Source organism: Rhipicephalus sanguineus, chromosome 5, assembly GCF_013339695.2.
Source record: "Rhipicephalus sanguineus isolate Rsan-2018 chromosome 5, BIME_Rsan_1.4, whole genome shotgun sequence".
In the NCBI taxonomy this organism is placed as follows: Eukaryota; Metazoa; Arthropoda; class Arachnida; order Ixodida; family Ixodidae; genus Rhipicephalus; species Rhipicephalus sanguineus.
In genome coordinates, this window is record NC_051180.1 from 113,325,935 (window position 1) to 113,348,161 (window position 22,227).

Here is a 22,227-nt window from a genome sequence, read left to right on the forward strand (position 1 = left end):
AGCTTGCAATGCCTCCGATCTTGTATGCAGTAGAAATTTAAATCATGCCAGTTGCACAAAGTTTTCGGAGGGTGGCGGGCAGGATCGACTGAGAAGAAAAAGATGGCTTTCGGCTTCGAGTCGTCTTAGGTGAATGCTTAAGGGACCCTGTGAGTTTCTTTTGCGGTCACACCTACAACGGTCAGCGACACTTGCGAGGCAATGCAAGCTTCGCTGGAAGAAGGTGAACGATCCAGAGCACTTTGTCGCCTGTGGCCGTGGTGTAGCACTATCCTACGGGAGAGCTGTATGCAGCTGTCCGTGAAAAGTGAGGTTGCTCCTTCAGAACGAATGGATGTGTCGACTCCCGTCCCAACGCCCGGCCCTCCACCGCGTTGTATTCTCCTACACCGAACTAGTTTCATTACATAAGCGTAGCAGTTACTTCGGTTATCTGCGTGGAGATTGTCTGAGTGTTCTTTTCGAAAATTTCAGCATTTCGTGCTTTAAAAACAGACTTACGTAATCCGGCAACTAGCGCAATTTTTTAAATCATTTAGTCTGTTTACTCAAAAGCTTGAATATATGCTAGGTGGCTTTTGCAATCTTGTTCGGCCAGCCCTGAAAAGCGTCGCATTACATTCAAGGTATTGCTGAAGCTTCGAGAAAATATGTTTTCTCCCACCCCCACTTATTTTATATAATAGGACAGTAGATTCGCGCCCTTTAGTGAATCTCTGCAAATTAGTTTCTTTTCCTTGACCGGTGCTTTCTCTCGACTCTTTCTCTGGATTCTGCAGGAACTTGTAGTCAACCTGAGAATGCGCGCCGAGCAAGGATGGTGCGATTGATAGCCCTAAGTAGCCCGGACTTGAAAACCTGGAGCCCAAACCTTTATAATTGTTAAGGCGGAAGCCTCAGATGGCCCAAGAAACGCCAAAAGTGACTGTCGGCGTCGGCGTTAGCACGAACGGTACAAAAAGTATCACGTGATCACAGATAACGTCATAACGACGTTACAGGTGACCACATCACGATGAAACAAACTTAAAATTTGTGACGTCACAAATTGCCCAATCTAGTGGGGTCATCATGACGTCACTGTGACGCCACGTGACATTACGTCACATGGTGACGTCATCCCACGACATCGTCGCATGGTGAAGGGTGGGGCGATCCCGGTGGAAATGCAATTCCACGTGACGTGCAGAAAGCTTCAAGGGGTTGGGGTGGGGATATGGGAGGATGATCAATACAATTTACTGAGAAAAAAAGGAAGATTGTTTTCACCTTCGAGTCGTATTAGCCGAATACACAAGGAACCGTGTGACTGTCTTCACATAGAATAGAACAGTGCAGGTTGTGATACAGGCCTGCATTCGCTCACCGTAGGCTGTAGAGGATATGACCGTCGGGGAATATTCGGACGAGGCTGGTGGGCACGGTGATCTCTTGTACCCGGGCCGCCTTTACGTTGACAAATATGAGATCGGGCTTCCACAGCTGGCCGGCGATGTCTCCGCCGTTGATCACGAAGGTTTCGTTCACGCCGTGACGTAGCAGGCTAAGCCGCGGGTCGAACCATGTCTCGCGCAGGTACAGATTCACCGGGTAGTCCTGCGACATGCGCACGCGGCGAAACAGGAGGGCAGGGCATGTAGCGCGTAGGCAAGATCACCGCTGGTCATTGAGAGTAACAGAGTGGATTCCAAGAGAAGGGAAACGTGCGAGGGGGACACAGAAAGCTAGGTGGGCAAATGAAATTGAGAAGTTTGTGGGCATAACGTGGCCACAGCAAGCACAGAACCGGATTGACTGGCGGAACATGGGAGATGCCTTTGTCCTACAGTGGGCGCAGTCAGGCTGATGACGACGACGACGACGACGACGATGATGATGATGATGATGATGAAATGCGGCTGCCGTGGCCGGGAACGGAACCCGCGCCCTCGAGCTTAGCAGCGCGACACCTTACGTGCTAAGCTATTCATGGAAGGTTGCGGGAAGGGATGTATAGTCGGTGTGAAAGCGGCCAATATCTCGGTTTCGGTTGCGAATAGGGCTGACGCGCTGGAGTTTTGAGTACTGTGGCGGAGCCTGGTGGCGTGCGCCGAAGTTGCTTGGGTAGTCAAAAATGGACGCCGACCGGCGAGTTACGCAGTTCTCAGTTGCTTTGAGCGTTTTACTTAATTTTGCGCCTCGTTTTCAGGCTCAAAAAGTGCTTAAAACGTACGCAGGAACTTGTCCGCTATGCCTGCAGAGTCTGACATGTTTGACGAGCGATCCCTGCTTCAACAAACCGTGCCGAAAGCAGGTCGTCCGGGCGACGGCTCTGAGCAGCGCGCTGTCCCGAAGCGCGGTCGCCGCCGTTATTGTTGCGTGGTTAATTGCCTCGAACATGGGGGTAAGGATCCTAATGTGCGGTTTTACTGGTTCCCCTGAAAGCCGTACGAAGTGGAGCGACGGAACCGCTGGATACGTGCCGTCCGACGCGTGAAGTGAGTACGCGAGCAAAACGTGGTTTGCAACGTAACGTGCTGATTACTTTTCGTACGCGTGTGCACGCGTTTATATATGTATATATTCCCTGTGTGCAGTCTAGGTGGCACGCCGTGGCTGCTGACGGCGATCACGAGGATATGCAGCCGGCATTTCGTGGGAAACGAGAAAAACGATGCCATGATCGAGTCACCCTGCGTATATGCCTACGATTTTTCCGGCAGCTTACAGCCGGCTGCTTCCAGCGGCCGGCTGTAAACATTGCGCGCCGTCGCTTCTCGACCGCCACCGCACGCTGACAGAATTTGACGAATTCCCTAGAAGCAAATGTTGAAAATTACGACCGCGCATGGGGAAAAAGTGTGTTTGCGACTGAATGCGGCAGAAAACGGCACACGTACGGCGCGAATGCGCTCATTCGGGCCGCCGACGGCTAGCCTTCGTCACTGGACCTTTCTTGATTCCGTTTCGTCGTGTAATGCAAATCATTTCGGCTTTCTTAACAGCAATCTTTTCGTTTATGCACTGTCGTTAATCGCGCGAGCATGCCTCGTAAAACTTAACTCGAGTTCAACGTCGTATGAGATTCGCTGCACTTGCGAGTTGCAGCGCGCCGCAATGGTTCCTTCAATATCCTGCACGTCGTAAACATACTTGACGTAAACATACCACGCCAGAAATTGGCCGAGATCCAAAGCGCAGCACAACCGACAGCGGCGGCTCCATTGCGCATCTGAGCTTAGTGCTGCATGCGGCCGCCAGTATGACTACTCGAAACCAAAGAACTTATCGTAGGGGGCGCTTTTTAGCACCGTTTTCGCAGCGCCGCCTGGGCAGCCAGTCAGGCCTATAGAGTTCGTAATAACCAGCGACACGACATTTTTGTGACCTTAAAGCGAGGTTTTAAGAATATGTACATCTGTGGAAATTTCGAGGGGAATTTACTTGCAGTTATTTCGTTATATTGATTACATCGTTATAACCCATTTTGTTACAACAAGTTTTGATTGTAGTTCTTTCAAACGCATATGCTTTCGCCACAAACTGTTACTGGAGGTCCAGGCAGAAATTATAGCGGAAACGGGATCCTCAATTGATTACGCTTTTAACAGCGAAGCTGTTTAAGCCGGTCGTATGTCGACCCTGCCGCAAAACTGTCATCATGATGAATGGGTACGTGCCACATAATTTGGATTTGTTCAGTGGGCCGCTCTTACTCTGCGGACGCCAGCACCCACGCGGTCACTACGGGGCTGCGGCGCTGGTTGCGTTGCACTTTGTAGATGGTGGTGGTTCCCCACCGACACCGGCGTTCGACGGCGCGGTGGCATCGGCGCTTTGGCCACTTCAGCATTAAGGCCTGACCACACGTACGCGTTGCAGCGCGTCATCACGTGGCGCGTGAACTCGGCGCCGCGCCATCTCCCTAGGGAGAGAGAGGGCGCGCAGCTTCGTGTAGCCGCGCGCCCTCTCCCTCCATAGGAAGAGAGCGCGGCGCCGCGTCTGCACACCACGCGCTGACGCGCTGTGACGCCCACGTGTGGTCAGGCCTTTACTGGGCTTCGACGCTGGATGTACGGTATATCGAATTCCTCACGTGCTGGCTGGCATCCCAGGCTAAGTTCGCGGTTGTAAGCTTAACGAGTGCCGTCGGTCGCTTCGAAATTGTGGTGTGTGCTGCTTAGGTTTTTTTTTTATTGAAATGATGAAATCGGAGAGGCTGGTGCCATTATAGTGGCACCGGCTACTCCTTCTCGCTTAGAAGACAAAATATGTAGTAACAAAATTAGTAAGGGCACAAAATGCAATACAGCAGAACCCATAGGAAAATACGCACCGCCGAACATCACATGGCAGTTAATACACGTCTAATAGGTTCATATGTACACAAGTGTTGTATGACAAGTTCAAATGGGAAAAGTCAGTTCACCTGTATACGTTCAAACTCAAATATTCTGTATTGCTTGACATACACAGGAAAACACACTGACACAAATGATGACACATAAAATCAAACGCACTATCACAAACATAACACAATTCCTTCAGTATGAATGGGAAGTCGACATCGTGTGCAGTAGGTCAATATTTCCTTAAAATATTCGATTCTTCCAGAAACTTCTTGAAGGCGACAAGCGCTCTTTTCTGAAGACTTGCCGTTGGCCACAGACCTAGTATTTTAGTTAATGTGAAAGGCCTTCTATCTAAAAGTAACAGACTTGCTCGCAATACTTTTCGTTGTGATTCATATTGTTGCGAATATATTTATAACTTATTTACAGTGTAGGATGGTCCAGCAGTCAAGATGGCGGTTGTTACTTCCAGCACACCGACACGTCGTCCAGGTAACACAGGCAGATAGACCATTTAAAGCTGCGCAAAAGCGTGTCCATCATCCGCTCGAACGTGGCCGGCGCATTGCACAAGCCGAACGGCATGACTCTGAATTGGTAGAGACCATCAGGCGTTACAAAGGCAGTCTTCTCACGGTCGAGGTCGTCTACGGCGATTTGCCAGTAACCAGAGCGTAGGTCTATCGAAGAAAAATAGGTAGCACCATGAAGGCAGTCCAGGGCATCATCGATACGAGGAAGCGGGTAGACATCCTTTTTGGTGATCTTGTTTAAATGCCGATAATCCACGCAGAAACGCCAGCTGTTGTCTTTCTTTTTAACTAAGACTACAGGGGAAGCCCACGGACTCGAAGAAGGCTCAATAATGCCTTTTGTGAGCATCTTGTCGACCTCCTGTTGAATAACTTGGCGCTCTGATGGTGAAACTCGGTAAGGACGCCTGTGAATTGGAGCTGCATCACCGGTATCTATGCGGTGCTTGACTTGCGAGGTTTGACCTAAGGGCCTACCGTCGAAGTCAAATATGTCAGAGTAGATCATAAGGAGATCAGTGAGGTCTTTAACTTGAGAGGGCAAAAGTTCTGAGGCAATCATCTTGGTGATGTTGTTGTGCAGTGTAGAAGAGGTGACTGCGTCGACTCTATGCGGGTTCGGAGAGACGACAACGGGCAGTTCAGGTGACACCGATGAGATCTGGCACTCGTGCGACGGTGACAGAGTAGCAAGAGCAATGCCTTGTGGTAGGACTTGAGGGCTGAATCCGAAGTTCAGAAGAGGAAGGCACGTCTTGTTCGCTGTAACAGTTACAACTGTGTACGGAGAGGAGACGCTGCGGGCCAGTAGAACACTGGGAGAAGGAGAAACCACGTAATCACCATCCGGTACATTGGGATAGGGTTCAACAGCGACGCAAGTTAGGGCTTGTGGTGGCAGACGAATAGCCTCAGCACACGAAAGTTTGGTCTGAACCACCTCCGACACGTCGGCGGACCCAGGCAAGTCAAGTTGTACAACACCGGCCGAGCAGTCAATGACAGCAGAGTGGTCAGACAAGAAATCGAGTCCGAGGATGACATCATGTGGACAATGAGCGAGAACATGAAACAGAACGGACGTCTGGCGGTCGGAGAACCTCACACGTGCCGTGCACATTCCGAGTACAGCCGGAGTTCCTCCACTAGCGACACGTACAAATAGGGGCTCGGGCGGCGTAAGGACCTTATTTAATCGTGCACGGAGATCAGAGCTCATAATAGAAATATGTGCGCCGGTATCAATGAGGGCAGTAACAGGTAGGCCATCCACTTCCACAGCAAGCAGGTTCTGGTCCGTAGTGAGGGTCAGCAGAGGGTTTTCACTCGATAAGTAGATGATGTTCATCTTCGTCAGGGTGGCCGCAGGAACATTCTGTACTAGACGCACGTTTTATCCTGTGTAGGAAGTGTCGCGTAAATGCTGTGCCAAGCCGTAGGCGGTGGACTAATGCTTCAAATCTCCTATTTTCTCTCAAGTCTGATGGAATGCATAGTTTTATGTCAGGGTCTATTAAATATAAGTCCGTACTTTTAGACTTTTCATCGAGCCATTTGTCTTTGGTGAGGCTAAGGGTTGTCTGTCTCAGGAGTAGGCGGATTTCATTGTGAGAAATTGGAAGGCTAATTGTCTCTTCGTTATTGTGTGCCCGATTTGCCGCGGCGTCCGCTGCAGTGTTTCCTGGAATGTTGCAGTGACCTGGTATCCATTGGAATGCGATCACGTGATTCATTGCTTTTGCTTTTGCGTGTTCTTTTAGGGTCTCATATAATAGGGAAGAGTTTAGAGAATCTTTTCTAGTACTTTGTAGAGACGCTAGAGCGGCCTGTGAATCGCTAAAAATGACCCATTTTTGCTCCTTTCTTACTGATGTTATAAAGCGCAACGCTGATAGAATTGCAAAGAGTTCCGCAACGGTAGAAGACGTCACTCTACATAATTTAAATGTCTGCTCCACTGCCAAGTGTGGAATGACAAAAGCCGAAGAGGAGGAATTTGCATGGCAAGAGCCGTCTGTATACACGTGACTATACTGTGGATATAGGTTGTAAACCTGGAATAGTGCCAGCTGCTGCGCGAATATCATGAACACGTCCCTTTTAGATATTATTCCCTCAACCGACAACTGTATTTTTGGTCTTGGCAGCATCTAAGGAGGGAAATTATTATCTACTCGGCTTATCTCATATCTCGGTAATAGTGCTTTATGTTCTTGAACAATATTGTGAAGCTTACATTTATTTCTTTCTATAAGTGCGAGGTTCAATGGATGCGCCTCGTGCTGAGTTAAAATGCGGTAAACATGTCGACAAGTTTCGACTGTTCGCATGACAGTAAATGGCGGATGACGAGCTTCAGCTATTACGAGAGGACTCGAAGTTGCCTGTGGGACTCCTAGGCACACGGTAGTTTGCGATAACCCCCGGAGAATAGGCGCCGAATAAGCAATCTTTTGCTTTATTTGTGCGCGGGTTCGATGGTGAGTGACAAGAGTGTGAGGTGCAACCAGGGAAATGTTGATTGCCCCATCGTTGTGAATACTACGACTCTGTTGTGACGACTATGAATGTGTGTTGCTTTCCTCTACGACTTTCTGAACTGGCTGGAGGCATTGCACGGAGGAAACAAACGCTTGCAGGCTCACTGATGAGGCCCATGGTGCTCTTCACCAGACAACCCAAGCACTCGTGGAGATTGCCAGGTATTGTCTTGATGAGCTCGACGCGTTTTTTGCTCTTCTCGGGCAATCCCAAACTGACCTCCTTGAAGATCACTTTGGGAGGTTCAGGCGCCTGCCTAGGTACCATTACGTCGTATCTACCAGGCAGCTGTACGAAAGCGAAAACAAGCTTCGCCTGCACAGCACACAACCATAGCTTGGCAAGTCCACTGCGAACCCCACCGAAGACGACCAAAACTGGGACGAGTTTGAAGAAGGAGCAAGCGTACAGCGAGCAGGCTGGAACGTTGTCTTGACTGCCCGAGCAATATCAAAGCTAAATGTCGTTTTACCGGGCATAGCGTGTGCGACAGGGTACGCAGTGCATGTGACCCTCAAGAAGCTAAAGTGTGACAACTGCAAATACGCACTAACCGAGAATAGGACAATAAATGTTTCACCCACACTTCCGCTGTACAGTCTCGTAAAGCAAATAAGAAGAAGAGGTCTTTACCCCGCAATGTCAGCTGTGAACGCAGTTGCACACAACAATGTTGTTGTGGAACAACTTGCAACGAAGCCAGGGCTTTTAAAGGCCCATGGGCAGCGCCAGATAGTCACGGAGTTGACGCTGGACTTGCTGACAGATGAAGAGCTTACAGACCTTGATTACTGTCAAAATGGACACGATAGTGAACTAGTGCTAAAGCATGGACTGTGGCAGCACGAATATTTTGCTAAAAAATTTTTGCCGACACCTCAATGACAAGGAGCAAGACGGAGAAGACAAGTACAGAAAAGGAAACTCGCCACGCTTACCAATTGTTGAATGCACGAGTGTTCGCAATAAAAAAGGTGCAAGAACAAAACGAAGTGTGTACGCTGATTTATACTTTAAACCATCCGTTGTTTTTTAGTATAGCAACGTTTATCACTAAAATAACAAAAGTTCTAATCGTATAATTCCCTAACGAGCTCGCGCGAGCCAAGCGTCAGCCCACTGGCAACGCATCACTCGAGGAGCTTCCAGGCCTTGACGAAGTTTCTTTAGGTGGCGTTGGTTTAAAGCCATGGGCACAGAGAGAGAAAATAATGTAGAAAGAAGGAGGAAACAAGCATTGCGATCAGATACCGCACCACCTGGCCAAGAGCAGTAGCTAAGCCACGCCCACCGACGGAGACATCGGGCACAACCTCTGCTCTATAATGAATGGCCTGGCTGCGCCCGATCGTGTCCAGGTAGTCATGGGACGTCCTAAGAAAGTGCGTACTCCCGAGGAACAAGCCGCGCATCTCGAAGCTAGGCGTGTCCGTCAGCGGGGAGTACGAGCGGCGACGGGCCCGTGCTTCGCTGAGCCAAGCTTTGCGCGACTTAGTGCAAACATTGAAATTTTTTGTAGCGTTAGCTACACTTGCCTAGCCGGAGCCGATTTCGCGTGGATCCTCATGAGCCGTGCTGCGCATGCGCGAGGATCAGTGATGTCACACAGCTGGCTCACTGGAGCCGGCATCTCACGCGCTCTCCACCACCGCCGCCGCTGCTGGTCTGCGCGTTCGGGAGGAGTGACGTCGTAGCCGCGGCAGACACACTGGCGCCGGCGCGCGCGCAGCTATTCGCCTTCGCTGTGCAGTTGCCGTCTGACACTGCGCTGGAGCCGCTTGATAGCGTTTCTGACTGGCGTTTGCAGGCGGGTAACCCCATGGAGAAGGAGATCGCAAATGCTGCTCAACGGCGCAGATCGAAGAGCCGAGAAGCTTATCTAATCGGATCCAGAAGTAGTTGCCTGGCAATTAGTGGTTCAACGTACGAAGAATGAACAGAATAAGGCTAATAATCCTAGACAATCTGGAATGCTAAGAATAATCAGCTGAACCTTTGCTAACGCTACGTATATCCTGGCATAGCCGAGCTAAGCCACTGCAAATTTTTTATAGCTGTACTCGGTGGTCGCCACAATCTTCCCATAAGGCACATGTGAGGTTGCGTTACACAGTACATACCTTAAGGAGCTCTACCTACCATGTTGGAATTGTCAAGGGGACCAAAACTGTTGACCCAGAGCTCAACCTCCACCATGGTCGGTTCATCTGAAACGCAAGCGGTACGCTTTAATATTCTAAGTTTTGAAGAACACTGGCTGGACCGTGCGATGCTCAGGAGGCTTCTACTGAAGGAAGTAGCTGCCACAGGCAAGTGAACGTTAGTAACAGAACCGGACCCACGTATTACGGCCTCGCTTACGGCGAGTTCTAGCTTAGTGTACATTTTTAGTCGACTGAAAACGCTTCGCACGACACTTACGAAGTCCCGTGCACTGGCAACATTTGCATGAATCTGACTAAGTCGGATCGAGTTGTCTTGCCAACCCGACCTGACTTTGCTCGTTTTCGTGTTGATGCTAGCGGCTGAAGACAAGTGAGCATTGAGGCGACTTCAGTGAACCTGCCTTTCAGGGTTGAGTTGATTCACCTCGTCGGGTAACCCGCTTGTCGTAGTGCATGTGAATTGTAAATACTGTCGAGTATTTCTGAGTCGTCTCGACTCCTGACTCTCCACGCTTGGTTCAAGTTCCTGTAAAAGAAGCTATACGTAAAATGGCCTGATCACAGCGTCAGTTATAGTTAAAACAATAGAAACGAAGCGCATCAATATTGTCACAGTTTATAACTAACAGGTCATCCTGATATACGTATAAGGAAAGGGGCACACTCATATGCAAGAACTACAGAAACAGTGTGCTTCAGTGAATGCGGGACGAGGCATAGTCTTGGAGAGCCTTGTTATAGTTATTATAGTGAAGAAGTTATAAAGAAAGCTACATAAAAAAGTGATGTCCGAATGCGTGCCTGGGAATGTATGAACAGTCCAATAAGACGATCTGCATAAAGAAGCCACTAGGAAGAAAGAGGAAGGCTTGTAATAGTCAATGCAGACTTACCGGTTCCGTACGTCGGCCACAGTCTTTTGTCGTAGTCTGCCAGCATGTCGTCGATAAAGCTCATGTTCTTGCTTGGAACTTGCTCCGGTATCAATAGGATCTCTGCAATGACATTGCTGGAAAAGAAATCCCGAGTAAAGTTATCCGAATTTCCTCTGTTTTGCATTCTGCCAGTTATCAAGCGCAATAGGCGCAGTAAGGGCTGACCATTGGTTTTCTACGCTTACTTCGCCGTTAACAACGTGATTTCCTGCCAGTAACTTCATCGCGTTTCATTATTGAAGGCATGGTCTCTTTCGAAAATAAAAGTCACTGATCCTTACACGCAGCGCCGCGCTGTTGCTTTGCGTACTGATAGTCCTGTTTAGCTTGGTCACGTTATACACATGCACATATTACAGTCTTTCATCATAAGAACGGACTACGGTGCGCTTACTCTCCAAGGCCAGCGTTTGAAGGTTTTGGAGCTGCTAATGCAAACAGTGTCGCCAGTAGCTTGTTTGCAACTGCGCTTCGGCGTTCCATGACTTCTATAGGTAGACTTCGGCGAACGGCTTGAAATCGCGTTCATCAACACGCCATTCTCTAATGCACTGTCGCAGCACTTCCCTTGTCTCCCTATACGTACGTGGTCCTCGTATGCTGTAAATAATAAAAACAACAAGAAACCAAAACTCACTCACTGTGGCAAGGTCGTCACTCAGTGCGCCCGCACAAACGCCGGAAGAAGGCGCCGACATCCATGGTTATAAGTGTTTCAAGGATATCAGAGGGGCGGGTGTCTATGTTTGTTCCTGCGCGTGGGAGGCAGAAAGTTGGGTGGGCAGATGAGATTAAGAAGTTGAGATTTAGAACGTCGCCGCATAAAGCACGGTACCTTGTTAACTGGCGAAACACGGACGAGGCCTTTGCCCTGCAATAGGCGTAGTCGGGCTGATGACGATGTAATGTAGACGGATGCTAATATTTTGAATTTGAATGAAGTTTCTTTAGCTACAGCGACGGGCTTCAAGTGGGCGATATGTCCGGCTGGTGATTTAACCCGCACGTACAACCGCACTCATACGCGAGTGATGTCAACAGAGAATGTTATATTTTAACGATAATTCGGTGCTTATTTGGGACAGTGCTTGAAGCGAGGGAAGACTGCTGTAGCTATGCAATGCTACGAAACTTTCCTTGGTGTGGTCTGAAGTGAGCCAAATGTCGGTTTAACGTTTGAGCTCTAGCTGAACACAGTAACGTGAGCGTCACGACACGTCCTGAGTACTATATATTAAAAAAATTAAATTATGGTGTTTTGCTTGAGAGAGCCACTATATGATTGTGGGGGGAACCATAATGAAGTGAGTACGGGCTAACTGCTTAACTGCTGAGGTTCTTTGACATTCACCTATATACAGGGTGATCTGCTGACCCGAAATTCGCGGGTTCGAATCCCCGTCATGGCAGCCGCATTTTCGATGGAGGCGAATATGCTTGAGGCCCGTGTACTTAGATTTCATCATCATCATCATCATCAGCCTGTCTACGCCCACTGCAGGGCAAAGGCCTCTCCCATGTTCCGCCAATCAACCCGGTCCTGTGCTTTCTGTTGCCACGTTATACCTGCAAACTTCTTAATCTCATCTACCCACCTCATTTTCTGTCTTCCCCTCACGCGTTTGCCCTCTCTTGGAATCCAGTCAGTTACCCTTAATGACCACCGGTTATCCTGCCGACGTGCTACGTGGCCGGCCCATATCCATTTCTTCTTCTTAATTTCAACTATGATATCCTTAACCCCCGTTTGTTCCCTGACCCACTCTGCTCTCTTCCTGTCTCTTAAGGTTACACCTATCATTTTCCTTTCCATCGCTCGCTGCGTCGTCCTCAATTTAAGTTGAACCCTCTTTGTAAGTCTCCAGGTTTCTGCTCCGTAGGTAAGTACCGGTAAGATGCAGCTCTTATATACCTTCCTCTTGAGAGATAGTGGTAGACTACCATTCATGATTTGATAATGCTTGCCGAATGAGCCCCATCCCATCCTTATTCTTCTAGTTATTTCACTCTCATGGTTCGGCTCCGCGGTTACTACCTGTCCTAAGTAGACGTACTCCTTTACAACTTCCAGCGTCTCGCCACCTATCGCGAAGCGCTGTTCTCTGCCAAGATTGTTCTACATTACTTTAGTTTTATGCATATTAATTTTCAGACCTACTCTTCTACTTTCCGTATCCAGTTCAGTAATCATGAGCTGTAATTCGTCTCCCGCGTTACTCATCAATGCAATGTCATCAGCGAAGCGCAGGTTACTGAGATACTCTCCATTAACTCTTATACCTAATTCTTCCCAATCTAGGGCCCTGAAAACCTCCTGTAAACACGCGGTGAATAGCATTGGAGAGATCGTGTCTCCCTGTCGTACGCCCTTCTTTATTGGGATTCTGTCGCTTTCTTTATGAAGGACTATAGTGGCTGTGGATGCGCTGTAGATTTCTTCCATTATGTTTATATAGGCTTCGTCGATGCCCTGATTCCGCAGTGCTTGCATGACTGCTGATGTCTCCACCGAATCAAATGCCTTCTCGTAATCTATGAAGGCTATGTATAGGGGTTGGTTGTATTCCGCGCATTTCTCTATCACCTGATTGATAGTATGAATATGGTCTATTGTTGAGAAGCCTGTACGAAATCCTGCCTGGTCCCTTGGTTGATTAAACTCTAATGTCGTATTAATTCTGTTAGCAATTACTTTTGTGAATAGCTTGTAGACAACGGACAGTAAGCTGATGGGCCTGTAATTTTTCAGGTCCTTGACGTCCCCTTTCTTATGGATCAAGATGATGTTGGCATTCTTCCAAGATTCTGGTATCCTCCCTGTCGAGAGACACTTCGTATACAGGGTGGCCAGTTTCTCTAACATAATCTCTCCACCGTCTTTCAACAGGTCTGATGTTACCTGATCCTCACCAGCGGCTTTGCCTCTTTGCATTCCCTTTAGGGCTTTCTTTACTTCTCCTGTTAATACTGGTGGGGTGTCAGATTCCTCTGGGATATTACTGCTTCTTACGTTATCATCCTGACTGTCTCGGCTGCTGTACAGATCTCTGTAGAACTCTTCCGCTATCTCAACTATTCTATCCATATTGGTTGTGACCTTGCCATCCTTGTCCCTTAACGCATACATCTGATTTTTGCCTATGCACAGTTTTGTCTTCGTAGCTTTGAGGCTTCTTCCGTTCTTTAGAGCATGCTCAATTCTCTCCATATTATACTTTCTTATGTCGGCTACTTTACGCCTATTGATCAACTTCGAAAGCTCCGCCAGCTCTATTTTGTCTGTTGCATTTGAGGCTTTCATAGCTTGACGTTTCTTAATGAGGTTTTTCGTCTCTTGGGATAGCTTACCAGTGTCCTGTCTAACGACTGTACCCCCGACTTCCACTGCACACTCCTTAATGATACTAGTCAGATTATCATTCATTGCGTCAACGCTAAGGTCGGTTTCCTCGGTTAAAGCCGCGTACCTATTCTGAAGAGAAACTCTGAATTCCTGTACTTTCCCTCGCAGAGCTAGTTCATTAATCGGCTTCTTGCGTATCAGTTTCTGCCGTTCCTTCCTCACGTCTAGTTGAATTCTAGATCTTACCATTCTATGGTCACTGCATCGGATCTTGTTAACTACTTCCACATCCTGTATAATGCCCGGGTGGTCGCACATTATGAAGTCTATTTCATTTTTAGTTTCGCCATTAGGACTCCTCCACGTCCACTTACGAGTAGTCCGTTTTCTGTAGAAGGTGTTCAAGATCCGTAAATTATTGCGTTCTGCGAACTCTACTAGTAACTCCCCTCTGGCATTTCTAGAGCCGATGCCATATTCCCCAACTGCATGATCTCCAGCCTGCTTCTTGCCTACTTTTGCATTAAAGTCGCCCATCAGTACAGTATACTGTGTCTTTACCTTACTCATTGCTGATTCTACGTCTTCGTAGAAGCGTTCAACCAGTTGATCATCATGGCTGGATGTAGGCGCATAGGCCTGTATCACCTTCATCCTGTACCTCTTATTAAACTTAATCACGATACATAACACCCTCTCATTAATGCTATAGTATTCCTCTATATTGCCAGCTATATTTTTATGAATAAGGAACCCCACTCCTAGTTCTCTTCTGTCAGCTAAGCCACGATAGCATAGGACGTGTCCGTTCTTCAGCACTGTATAAGCCTCCTGTGGCCTCCTAACCTCACTGAGCCCTATTACATCCCATTTAACACCCTCTAATTCCTCGAATAGTACAGCTAGACTCGCCTCACTAGATAAAGTTCTAGCGTTATATGTAGCCAAGTTCAGATTCCAATGACGGCCTGTCCGGACCCAGAGATTCTTAGCACCCTCTGCTGCGTCGCAGGTCTGACCGCCGCCTTGGTCAGTTGCTTCGCAGCCGCTGGGGACTGAGGGCCGAGGGTTAATTGGTGTATTCATGTGGGAGGTAGTGGCCAAGTACTACACCAGGGTGGCCAATCCTGCTCTGGTGAGGGAGTGCATTGCTGGCTGTGGTCGCCAGTGAGGCTGCACCCCAGGCCTTTTTACACAAATCCATCATCACGCGGATTTTTTTTTTAATCCGCTTGGGAATTGTCCGGCACCGGGATTCGAACCACGGACCTCTTGCATGCGAAGCTGATGTTCTACCCACTACGCCATCGCTGCATCTTGTATCTTCCTTTCGAAATAATAATAAGTAAATAATAATAAGGAAACGTATTCATCCCACGAATTTAAAGGGCGCTGCAGAAACGAATGTCAACGCACGGAAGCCGCACATCAACTTGTCCGGCGACCATAGTAACATCCACTTATTATCTCATTTCCAACATTTATTTTTATTTTTGCTTGCTTCCGTTTGAGCTAAGAAAATTCGAAGTTCGTATCAAGCCGTCTCGTGTTCACTTTCGGTTTCCTATGCAGTAGCAGCCGTAGACAGCCCTCAATGATCGTTTTGCTGGCTATCCACGTACCAGATGACGTAGGCTCAGGATGGTTACCCAGTAAGACACCCGTCTGTTATACTTCCCGTGTTAACATTTGAAAATTTCTAATACCGAATCAATAGTGCTCTATTCAGTTCGGCGTTACTTTCGAACAGGGCCCTACTCGGATATACTATTTGTTCGAGTAGTTTATGGATGTTTCCGAATGTCAATAACATCTGAATACCTACAAAAATCGCAGCAAAAGTACGATAAAAGACAGGCAGTTAAAACTAAAACGTAAGAAACACTGAAAATATTTGACTGCAAATGCAGTCGTACATTGATATAACGACCTTCAATATAATGAAATTTTCGATACAGCAATGTATTTAACTCTTTATAACTAGAGCTGTGCGAATAGCAAAATATTGGGTGCGAAGCGAATTCGAATAATAAAGATTGAGTGCGAATCGAATCGAATAATTTCGAATAATTTTCGAATATTTCTCAAACATTTTTCGAATAATTCGAAGTGAAATTACAGAAAAAGTTGCAGAGAATCCCTAAGTATGTTCTTGTGAGATAGCAACATGAAAGTGTTTCTTTTTGCTAGGTTGATGAAACGCTTGCGAGGTGGTGTTTCATAGTTGTCTTATCAAGAGTGAGGCAATGTAGAGGCCGAATTGTATTTATGTACATGATATGGTGCAACCAAAGTGTTGCCGACAACACTTTACACGTGGTAGGCAGTGATGCCATTTCCTCAGCCTCTCCTCCCCTTTCAACTTCTGTGGAAGCCCAACTGATGTGGCAGACAAGAGTGTGCTCCCTTCAAGTCCGGAGTTCCAAATCTGCCTCGTAGACTTTGATATCTAAGAGCATCTGAATTTTTGGATGCTAAAAAGCTTCGGCGTCTTATTTTTCGAACTCCTTGCAAAAATTTCAAGTCCAAAACAGCATTAATTGAGCCCCCAACTCTGCCACATCTTTCGCCTTCATGTTGGAATCGGCGTTTACTTGAGTTAATACATTTGCGACCGTAGCGGAGCTTCAAAGGCAGCTTTGCCGCAATACGGGGGTGTGATGAGGTGAAGCATACTGAAACTCTAAGGACCACTTCCAAACGCACGTTGACCGTCTCTTGGCTAAGTTCGACCGTAACGGACCTTGAAAGGCAGCTTTGCCGCAATACGCGGGTGTGAGGAGGTGAAGCATATTGAAAATCTAGGGACCACTTCCAATTGGACGTTGACTGTCTCTTGCCTAAGTTCGACCGTAACGAAGTTTGAAAGGCAGCTTTGCCGCAATACGAGAGTGTAATGAGGTGAAGCATATTGAAAATCTGAAGGGGTCACTTTCAACCGGACATTGACTGCATTTGTCTTTGGGAAGTTCGAATAGTTCGAATAGTAAAATTTCAGTGCGAATCGAATCGAATAGCAAACACTATTCGAAAAATATTCGAAATTTCGAATATTCGCACACCCCTATTTATAACTTCATATCCATGGAACACGGAAACCTCAATATAACAAAGGTTGCATGGCATCTAGCCCTAGACGTGCATTGAAGCTGCCACTTTCTCACCTTGCCAAACACGTGCAGGATCTATAACACTCGTACATCAAACGCACGTGAAGGCCGCAGGTCACATGACCACGAGCTTGTTGCACGAGCAGAGCCAAGATTCCTGGCCGAACATCAGATCACATCAGTACATGCCAATTGTTGCTCTTGGCCATCCGCGCTCGGCAACAATTTCTTTGTGTGCCTTCCTGAAGCTATCGCCACAGCTGTCAAGCCAGCCAAAGCAAACATTTGGAAGTGCAATGACTGAGTAAGCTGTCTTTGTGCTTGTTTTGTTCCTGGCTACAGACTACGTGGCTAGGCGATTACTGATGGGCTGCTACCAGAAGTCGTCAAAAAACTGAGCTCACTCAGACTCAGTCATGAAATATATTTTGCCCTTTGGGCTCACTCGGACTCAGACTCACCAAAATTTTCCTCAACCAGACTCACTCGGACCCAAACTCGCTAAAATATTACTCGGCCGGACTCACTCAGACTCACAGCTCGATCAGAGTCTGGGTGAGTCAGAGTGAGTCGATTCACGAGTCCGTTGCATATACACTCAAACCTCATTATAACAAAGCCACATATGACACAAAAATAAGTTCGTTATATCTGAAAATTCGTTATAAACGTATATTTGTAACACTGCATATATGACAAGACTATTCTTCATTTACTTCGTTATAACCAGTGGCACGCTTGCTCACCTTGAAGGTTGGCCTCCCGGTTGTCAAAGCCCATGTTCACTAGCTGCTCCAACTGCGACCGGTATCGTTCCTCAGGCGGCTGATTGTTAGGTGTCCGTTAAAGGACCGCAGGTGGTCGAAATTTCCAGAGCCTGCCACTACGCCACGGACATCAAAATGTTTACGGACCATCTTGTGGTATATTACCCAGTGCTTATTAGACGAGACCACCGTAGGTGCTATTGGTACATTTCCGAAGAAGCGAATAAGTAAATTTCAAGCATCGGCGTCAGGCTACAGCGCCAGTGAAAATAGTTCGAAGGCTTCGCGTTCTCACAGTTGTGACAGAGGCGTTGGACCTGCGAGTGTTCGTAGCGAAACGTCGTTTTCGTTATTTTTGCAGGCACGCGCACTGTGATTACCTCAATGGGCTCTAACAACACGCTGTCCGCGCACCCACCGTCGATCACCGTCGATCCCAGGATTGCACTATAGTGAAGGTTGACGGCAGTGATTTATTATGAAAAAAATTGAAGGACACTTTGTAAATTCCAAATTGTGTTCGGCGAAAGCCTGTGGCCATTCGACTGACTATGCCACCGGGCCGCTTGGGAGCCATCCGACTAACTCGACTGCTGCAAAAAGGAACCGAGGGCGAGGAGGAGCGGTGTGAGGGTGAGGAAGAGGGAGAGGAGGAGGGAAGAGAGTAAAGCATAGCATATGAAGAATCACAAGAGAAATAGAAAGACACTCAGAAAGCGAAAGAGAGAGAATCATGGAAATATCAAAAATAGAGAGAGAAAAACAAGATAAAGCAAGCGAGAAATAGAGAGAGTGAGACACAGATAGGAAGTAAAGAGAAAGCTGGAAAGAGAAAAAGAAATTGAAATAAGCGGTGTAAGAGTGCTGAGAGACCAACTTCAGCGTCAAAGCATCGCAAAGGCTCTCAAGTTCGTCTTATAACAATCTCAGTGAGCTCGTAGAGCCCAGCTCTGAGGAGCGGCGCGAAAAGCGCCAGCCGCCATGCGCAATGTGTCGAGTTTCAATAGCTGTGCACTGTACGTTTCCCACAACGTTAAGGTGAATGTAACATGGCGTTTTCCCAGAGGTCTGTTTCTATGCCTCGTGCTCCTCTGTCGGGACAAGTCGGGCTCATGCAGGTCAAATATTGAGCAAGACGGTTGGAGAGACACGTTTTATTGAAACGAACATTCAATCCTGTTCAAATGAAAGGCTTTCGCTCTCAGAAGTATGAGTAGGCCCGTAGCATGTAGAAAGGCCAGTACACGATGTTGAAGAGGAGGAAGCAGGCTGGAAAAAGGTAGCGAGCGTGCCTCTCGACAGACTCGGACCTCTTGACGTTCCTGTGGTGCTCCTGCTTGTTGGCCCGCTTCATCTTCAGCAAGAAGTCGTCCGAAGGCGTTCCGTGCTTGATCACCTGCAAAGTTGCAGTGAATGAGCGATTAACAATGTGTGAGTGCAATGATACGTTTGGGACGTAAAGGCACCACGCATCTATGGCATAAAATGAACGACTTCTTTTTCCCCTTGAAAAGACGACTTGAAAAGCCAAAGTCGCCTTCTTTTTCTTCTCAGTCGATGCATTGATCCTGCCTCGGCCCCTTCCGAAAACTTTCTGCACCTAACGTGGTTTTGCACTGCCTCCAGGATCGGAGGCATTGCAAGCTTTCTGCACCTTGCCTGGTTTCGTACTGCCGGAACGATCGTGCTTCACGCTAGAAAGCGACGAAGGCGCTGTCGAAGTTCCTACGAGCAACTCGCCTCGGTGAACGATTTTGACACCCCTCTCTCATTCGTATTTTTCTTAGTTTTCTGTCTCCCCTTACCCCTTCTTCAGGGTAGCAAACCTGATACTTATTTTCCGGTTAACATCTCTGCCTTTCCGCATTATATTTCTCTCTCTCTCTCTTTTCGGGATCGGTTCACCTTTGACCAAGCTACGTTGTCATGTCATGACGTCATCACGTGACGTCGCGGCATGTCACTTCATAGTGACGTCATGGTGACGTCATCACGCGTGGATTTTTTGCATCACTCGCATTGACGCCGACGCCGTGGAACGCTGACGCCGCCGACGGTCAATTTTTGCATTTGATGGGGCATCTAAGGCTTTCGCCTTAAAATTGTGTTTATTATCTGCAACATGCGCAAGAATATAATTACGCCTGGGCTAGGCCTCTCAATAGATAATCAGTTTTGTGGTTTTATGTGCCGAAACTGAGATATAGTGATGAGGCACGCCGTAGTGGAGGTCTCAGGAAATTTCGACCGCCCGGGGTCTCTCAATAGAATCCGAGAGAAAAAAAATCTGAATATTGCCTATCACGATCCTCACTAGTGAAAAGAGTGAGCAGCACTCGCTCGCTCGCTCGCTCGCTCACTCACTCACTCACTCACTCACTCACTCACTCACTCACTCACTCACTCACTCACTCACTCACTGACACTCACTCACTCACTCACTCACTCACTCACTCACTCACTCACTCACTCACTCACTCACTCACTCACTCACTCACTCACTCACTCACTCACTCACTCACTCACTCACTCACTCACTCACTCACTCACTCACTCACTCACTCACTGACACTCACTCACTCACTCACTCACTGACACTCACTCACTCACTCACTCACTCACTCACTCACTCACTCACTCACTCACTCACTCACTCACTCACTCACTGACACTCACTCACTGACACTCACTCACTCACTCACTCACTCACTCACTCACTCACTCACTCACTCACTGACACTCACTCACTCACTCACTCACTCACTCACTCACTCACTCACTCACTCACTCACTCACTCACTCACTCACTCACTCACTCACTCACTCACTCACTCACTCACTCACTCACTCATTCTTTTATTCGTTTGTACGTATGCACATGTTGTACGCTGATGGCGCTCATCTAGTCCCGCGACATTGAACTCTATAGGATTCTTTATGTTTAGTGACTTTCGAATGTTATTAAACGACATACTTTTAAGCTATAGGCAAACCACATGCTGCCGTCACAGTGAAATGCCACAGGAGAAGCGTGTCTTCGGCATCACTGCACGCGTGACCAACTAACACGGCCGAATTAAGCTTACGTGGCAAACGTCCGCGAAGGCTTGGTCCGCCTTTCTGAGCCAGAGTGACCTCAGCTTGAGTCTGGCCATGTAGTTGACCATGGTGGAGACCAAGATGGTGCCGTACACGAACAGTATGCACGCGGTGATCCAGACGTCAGCGGCCTTCAGGTACGACACCCGCGGTACCAACGCACGTGCGCCATTCGACACGGTCACGATAGTGAGCAGACACTGGATGGTGAGCACCATGCGGGCCTGCGGTATCTCCACCTTGAGCCAAAGTGCGTGCCACGACATGAGCACGGTCAACGTGAGTGGCAGGTACAGGTGAACGAGGTAGAAGCCCGGGTCGCGCTCCAGCAAGAACTCCATCTTGAGGCTGCTGAAGTTGCCTGCGCGTGTTCGATTTCAGTGATGAAATGTGTGCAACTTGCAAGTGGTAGCAAGGCTTGTCTAACAGCGCAGCTTGTGGTCGGCCTAGATAATTTCCATGGTCTTAATTAGCATGATCCTAATTAGCAAGGTCCTCTTTCTCTCTGTGTTCCTGTGTCTGTGGTCCTTTCTCTCTGTGATCCATCGTGTCAACCTCAGTGGGTGTGTTGGCCGCAGGCATTATTATCTGCCAAATTACTAGGCGATACAGAAAAAAAGTACTATAACAATCGTCCGCCTCGGTGGTACAGTGGCTACGGTGCTACGCTGCTGATCCGAAGGTCGCGGGTTCGATCCCGGCCGCGGCGGTCGCATTTCGATGTAGGCAAAATGCTAGAGGCCTGTGTACTTAGATTTAGGTGCACGTTAAATAACACCACATGGACAAAATTTCCGAAGCCCTGCTCTACGGCGTCCCCCATAATCATATGGTGCTTTTGCGAACTAAAACCGCAGATGTTATTTTTGCTATAACTATCCTTATTTCTTGTATCTACGTCGCCAAGAGCCGACTGTATCTATAGTCAATTCTACAATGAAGAAGATGATGAAGAGAGCGCGCCGGCCGAGTTATTCCGTTGCAAGCGCTAAGCGCTGCTTAGTTTTCTGCTCAAGCGAAACCGCTGTTAAAATATTGTCACGCGAACATGACGGCGAGACCTGCTGCTGCTTAGCGCAGCAAAGGAGGTGTTTGAAAAATCCTTGGATCACGGGGCGTCGCAGTAGCGAACGTTTCGACAAATCGTCTTCCAAGGAAGCAGCTTCCTACCTTAGCGCGTGTACGTGTATGATTCGTACCCTCTCCCCCAACCAAAATCTAAGAGGAGGAGAGGGCAAGTGCGAAAACGGGTGAGGTGAGGGGTGGGGGATGAGAAAGAAGGAAAACACAGGGGGCAGACAGGGGGCATCCATTTAACTTCTGCTCTCAGATGAGGAGTTTGTTACACATATTTTGTTAGCTCAGTTAAGTCACACGCAAGACGGATAACGCAAAATATTGAT

At 47.9% G+C, this 22,227-nt stretch overlaps 2 protein-coding genes across 2 annotated transcripts in view; both read right to left on the minus strand.

Moving 5' to 3' along the window:
- LOC119394912 (glycine receptor subunit alpha-4) overlaps positions 1-17,738 on the minus strand; it is a 40,691-nt gene extending 22,953 nt beyond the window's left edge. Inside the window, exons 1-5 of the mRNA XM_049416017.1 lie at positions 17,705-17,738; positions 10,464-10,565; positions 9,545-9,612; positions 7,496-7,693; positions 1,367-1,596 (exon numbers count right to left, since the gene is read on the minus strand). Of these exons, the coding sequence (XP_049271974.1) occupies positions 1,367-1,596; positions 7,496-7,693; positions 9,545-9,612; positions 10,464-10,565; positions 17,705-17,738 (632 nt within the window). The remainder of the gene's footprint in view (positions 1-1,366; positions 1,597-7,495; positions 7,694-9,544; positions 9,613-10,463; positions 10,566-17,704) is intronic.
- Positions 17,739-18,926: 1,188 nt separating this feature from the next.
- On the minus strand, positions 18,927-21,180 carry LOC119394913 (glycine receptor subunit alpha-2-like). The gene is made up of 2 exons (XM_037662215.2): positions 20,812-21,180; positions 18,927-19,121 (listed from the first exon to the last, which is right to left on the minus strand). Exons 1-2 carry the CDS (start codon positions 21,163-21,165, stop codon positions 18,927-18,929), a joined length of 549 nt encoding a protein of 182 aa, XP_037518143.2. The 5' UTR covers positions 21,166-21,180.
- Positions 21,181-22,227: the final 1,047 nt, after the last annotated feature.